Source organism: Photinus pyralis, unplaced genomic scaffold (genome assembly GCF_008802855.1).
Source record: "Photinus pyralis isolate 1611_PpyrPB1 unplaced genomic scaffold, Ppyr1.3 Ppyr1.4_LG1, whole genome shotgun sequence".
Lineage (NCBI taxonomy): Eukaryota > Metazoa > Arthropoda > Insecta > Coleoptera > Lampyridae > Photinus > Photinus pyralis.
The window spans coordinates 12,479,587-12,485,586 of NW_022170249.1; the positions used below are offsets into that span (position 1 = coordinate 12,479,587).

General features: G+C 35.7%; 1 protein-coding gene across 2 annotated transcripts in view; it reads right to left on the reverse strand.

The window, feature by feature from the left end:
- Positions 1 to 4,660, reverse strand: part of LOC116159575 (zwei Ig domain protein zig-8-like) — a 631,052-nt gene extending 626,392 nt beyond the window's left edge. For both annotated transcript variants that reach the window (XM_031472586.1, XM_031472585.1), the window contains exon 1: positions 4,112 to 4,660. In XM_031472586.1, coding sequence (XP_031328446.1) covers positions 4,112 to 4,169 — 58 coding nt within the window. In that variant the 5' untranslated portion in view covers positions 4,170 to 4,660. The remainder of the gene's footprint in view (positions 1 to 4,111) is intronic.
- Positions 4,661 to 6,000: the final 1,340 nt, after the last annotated feature.

The following is a 6,000-nucleotide window of genomic DNA, read 5'->3' on the forward strand; positions in this document are numbered from 1 at the left end:
GACAGCTTGTATAATATAACCGTTTTAATGGAGTTGGTGACGTTTTGCAAATGACTGCAGGCATTATACATAAATAAAGTGGAGAAACTTGACCGCAAAGACACTCCACAAGAACGACTAGGTAATTCTGTCCAACGACACATGTATATGAGAAGATTAATGATGTGAGAAGTTGCCCCTTTGCTACGTTAAAAGTAGCGCGAAAGGGATTTTACATGGAGTGTTTGTAAGCCAAGCAAACTTTTCCAAGGGGTTTCAAGTTTTCATTAAATTATACTTTTTCGCTTCATAAATCTGAATTGGAATATTAAAAATAGTAAAAAGCGAGCACTTTTTAATCTCATACCATAATTTAATTTACAATTCACTTAGATCTAGCTCAGAAATCTGTTGCTTAATTGCAATGCGCTCGTGTTCCCCATGAAAGCGGAAAACAAATCGAGTCGAGTCCCTTTCATGCAAACACTCGTTCTTAGAGAGAAAATTTTAGTGAAGTTAGTCAAAGTTAGGACACTTTATTACACTCAATCCACAACTTAAAGATAAAATCTGAAATTAAAAGCCCTGTAAATGTATCTCTTATAATGTGGAACTCTATGGAAATTGTTGAAATAATTTTTGCTGCCCCTGAAGTGAAAACTGCGTGGCGACATTCGCATAAACCAGATATTCTTCACCAGCCCCTTATATGTATTTGATAGGTACTGTGGATAATTCTCTTACAGTAGAATATGTGCAAATGAAGAAAGGTACTACTAGATTCATCAAGAATTCACGGAGGATTAAAATTGGATGGTTTGGATACACCTGGTTCAATCGTGAATAGATTTCCAGCCTTCTTCAAGAGCTCTTACAAATTATCGTTAAACTCCTCTATGTGAATCAACTTATTCTGGACGAAATTGAAAAGCAACCTAAATGTTAAAAGGCCTTTGGTCGAGTCCACCACCAATTCCTAATCAAGAAACGACATTTTTTAGTAAGCAACCCTCTCCTAGACCTACTCGTACCCATTTGCCTGCAACGGATGATACACAATAGGGTCCCAAAGTTTTATAACCACATATGGGAGCCCCCAAGGGCCAATCTTGGTCCACCCTTGTGTTTGTGAATGATCTACTTGGGCAGTATTATAACAAATTGATACTACTTTAAAGCTCTTATTACACCTTCAGGGCCTTTAAAGGTCTTTACGAAATAAGAGCTTTTAAAAGATTTGTTGATTATTATTCTCCAGTAACCATATGTTTTTTTATTCATACGTTTTCATTGATTTCCGCAGCCTTTATGTTGCCTTCAAATCCTATAACAGGCTTTAGAGTAAATCCATACAGAGACGTTCAACGCCTGCAAAGTATTCTAAAGACTTTCTAGAGTCCTTAAAAGTACTTAAAAGGCATGTTATACTCTAATAAAAAGTGTGTTCAGACCTGACCGTCTGCCTGCTTTTATAAATCCTGAAAGTGTTTGAGAGCACATCTATGGTCTTTAAGTACCTTTAAAAGACTTCAAAATCTTTAAGACTGGGGTTTTTAGGGATTTTCAGTCTCGGGTCTCAAAGGGATTACTTGATTTTGATACTGCACCTTTCCTAAGCGGGCAAAATCTCGTGGAGACAGCAAATACTTCTGAAGAGTTTGTAAGTGTTTAATTTAAACGGCTAAAATAGCAAGGTTAGGTTATCCTGTAGTTTCCATGGAAACAATATTGTATTTTGTTCTGAACTTCATTTTACATCGTGCTCCGCGTTCCATTTTGAAAGAATAACAGGTGCCATTGGAATGCACAATGACTTTCACGTGATCACTTTATCTACCCCTACGGTTGAAAAGACACTCATTCAAACCCATTAAACCTGTTAAAATGTTTATCTGCTATAAGTTATTTCATGCGTTCTTTTTGCGCCAGCCTCCAGCTATTGGAATTGCTGAGATCTCAGCCGGACAACCAGCTACTTTTTTTCAAAAACGCGCTAAAAAGTTGATTTTTGAATATGGTTACGTGTAGTACACATATTTCTCTCACACAACTTCCTTTAATTATAAAAATATCTGTAATCCAAGTGCCTCTGCAGTGTCTCTGATGTTGTAATTACTTGGAACCTTTTCAAATTGTAATTGTTGTAAATGTCAATGATAAACAACGTCTCAAGCGTAGAAATTAATTTTGTCTATTTGTAGGTCCTAAAAAAATGAAAAAGTTCAGAACTTAGTTCTAAGTATATCTTAAAATAGCTTTCCCTAAAAATTTCGATTTGTTACTTACAGTTGAATGGACGTGTCAAAATGTTATAACACAAACATGTTTATTGTGCTGATTAAGTGCTGCCAGCAAAAAACGATAATAAATGGTACAATGCCGTTCTCTGCGTTTTCTAGATTGACTGCTAGCGGTTACCATAATTAGAGCGACATCAGTTAGACCTTTTTGTTTTCCGGTAGCAGCAGCTTTACTTGTCTTAATCCGATAAAAGGAAAGCCCTTTCACCAAGAGCGCGTACTTGAAGGCACTCAAATATCGACGTTAATTGCGAGTAGATATATATTTGATCAACTTTTCAATATAAAGTTACGCTCCTCAGTCGAAAGGTACATATAGCTAGAATTGAATTTCTCCCAGCGAAGAGAACTTTATTGCCTTTTAAATGGGTGCCAATAAATTTGTTATAGCTCGAAATGTTCAGGTAACCTTCACATTAGGGTAAGGTTATACCGTTTTATCTAAATCACCTACATAAAGGAGCAATATATTCTTCTTTATATAAGCGGACGCCGCACTACATAAATCTTTGGACGCCTGCTTGTTCAAGAAACACTGTGCTAAGCTAATTTCAGTTAGTGTGTGTAAATCGGCGCTGTAGGTAATTAAAAATGCGTATCGATTTTCGTCAATGTCGTAGCGCCCCACTGAGTTTTCTAATTTCCGTTTTTGTTTAGGATTCTGCTGAGAATTTCTTGGTAGGCTGCCCAATGGCAGATTTTTGAGATTTTAAACAACTTCTTATGATACAAAAATTTTCTCTGGGAACACCGAAACCCTTATACAAAAAAATAATTTTAAAACTTTAATGGATTTCCATTCCTTGTTAGCAATTTTTTTTTCATTTATAAAGTTATGTAATTTCCGTTTTATTTAAGTGCGGAATATGGGTTTTATTAAGTTTGAACGATTTTCACGGTGGCAATCCGTGTTGATATCAAGAGAAAGGCAATTGAGCTATACAGTGCGTGAATTTTTTTAATTTATTTTGCTTTTCAGATGCTGATCAGTTATCGGATATATTTTTACAATCGCAAAAAGTTTTTTTACGTCAAACTACGCCGGGCTGGCTTTTCGTATATCTCATTAGTAAAAAAGTTTCACTTCTTTGTTCAACTTCGTTCTCTTTCATACTAATTTGATTTCTGATTTGACCCCCTTAGTTATGTACAAATACCACAAACTGGAAAGCTTTTAATTGGAAGATCATTAAAGGTCTGTGGTGTATAGAGTCGTCAACCTAAGTCAATGAAGTGGAGAAATTCGTTTGGCTCGAGTAAATACATTAGTGACCACTGCGTGTAAGGCAAGTCACGTATAGGAATTAAATTCGAATAAAATACGGCATAATCAAAAACTTAAGACCATTATGTGCATAGATGAAAGAACCAACCGTAGCAATTTTCTCGTGGAAAAGAAAAAAGAAAACTAAGCCAATAACTTTGAAAACGATTCGAGGGAAATTTATTACAAGGATTTAATTAAACCATTGAACAGTTTTTCCGCATCGAAAATACCAAATCGTTTTACACGGGATTTGCAAATGGTTCACTTGCTCGACCAAAAATTGATCCGGAAATTTAAACTATTAATTATCAGATACTCCCAAAACATGGGTCCACGCGTATAAAACCCGATGCTGACTACCACTGCAGCGTGCAAAATCTCACGCTTTTATGCTTTACTGATATCCCCATTAGGGGTGAAACTGAAAATGTAATTATAAAGGTTGCCTTAGTATAAAGGAAAGGCATGCAAAATTCAATTTGATATCATTATTATTAATGACCATCCAAAGGCTAATTATGAAAGTTTACGTAATAAATACATGCAAATTGATGACGTAACTTACCCCAATAGACGGTGCATAAAAGCATCCAGAACAGAAATGATGCCAGAGATCTCTCCATGTCGTTTAGTTAAGAAAATGAACACTCGCACATATTTTCAAGGTTTACCAAAATTATTATTTGCGCATTTTTTCCACTTTCGCACCGCTTGCTCTTCGATAACATTAGCTTTCCTCATCTATAATTCCGCAAGTTCACTTTGTACGCATTTTTCCACTTCTGTTGAGAAATTGACTATTATTAATTTATAACTAATAACCGAAAGGTGGTAACATCACAGCGGGAAATTGAATACTTGAAGATGTAAACACTAATACAATTGCGTAATTAACACCTACGATCAGTTCCTTGATCTTAAAACTTAGTTCTACAAATTTTCTACACACTTAAGTTTACAGGGAGAGTATTGGTAACACTAAGTATTAGCTATTTGATTAAGGGTACAAAGTTTTTGGGGGTGTTCTCAAAGTTACGTTGTTAAATCGGGTGGCGGATTTGCGCAAATCACGAAAAAAGTCATCATATCGCGGTACGTCAAGATACGCGCACGATAGACGGGAAACGAGTGGCGCCGGGGCGGCAAGCGTTCTACGAATCTTACGGCGCCTGCGTTTCTACCCTTAATTCTATTATGATTATAGTCATTGTTGATAACACAGATTCTGTATTAGCGGTCGCAACGGTCAGCTGCATTTTGTCACTTGATTCTCTGCGTTAATTCGGCGCAACCCAAAAGACGAAAACTAATAACGCCCTTCGCGCAACTACCTTTTTAACGCGTCATATGGGATATTAATCAGTGTCAAATTACTAATTTAAGATCCCTTTACTAGTCAAACAATTTATTAAAGGTAAACCCTTACTAACTTAATAATAAAATGCAAACAAGGGTCAAGTTTCACACGCACCGGAAAATTTCTCACTTTTAGCTGATAAATAGAAATATTCTACAAAACCAGGCAGAATTATTGCTAAAAAAATGCATGATTTATTTCAGACAAGCAACGTGATTTGGTTATTCAAATGACACCACACACAACGCAGGGTTACCAACATACCTAAAGCCCACAACATCAAGTAGAAAGGAATTAACTTCATATATAGTGCTTTTTAACATAAAAATCTCTCAATTTATTATAGAGGTACGCTCTCTCTTAAAGTTAGTTTCATTTTCGACTTAAAGGAATATGTCTGTTATTCGTACTAGCTAATTGTTCTTTATATAGGCATAAATGTGTGTATGTATCAGAATATGCAGTAATAATAATTGCTTTTTAATGAACCTGCTGTATTTTAAAGATAAATAACCTGCGTATATTTTATTTCAGTATTTAATGGTTATCGTTTGCCCATAAATTGTATTCCAACGTCAATAATCAGATTATAAAAGGACATTATTGAGGTTTACCCTAACGAAGGGTTAACACTAACCACGCATACCTCCCCCATAGAAGTATTCAATCAAGCTTGAGTTAATTAGCGTAATACGGCTAGTTTCGAATCATCACGAGATTTACTCATTAGAAGTAGTAATGCTAACGAGCGCAATCTGTGCTTGGAACAGATGTTTTTGATTCGTCTGGGAGTAAATGATTCAACAGTGAAAGGCATTTAACACAAGAGTTCCTTTGTAATTTCCATTGCAAGTGTTACCCCACTATCAATCCGTCTTAAATGCCTCCACTTCACTGCAACCTTTTGGGTTTTGTTGATAAAACAATTTATTTATGCAAAATCAAGGTAATTTGCAACGGTAGTTGCTTTTCATCTTTGGAAATGAGATACCTCGGCTAGTTCTTGTTGAGTTTCTTCACCTGTAAGAGTAAATGGTAATGAGTTATATGTGTAACGGATTATTATCCAATATTCAGTTCTCGTTACAACCTACGAT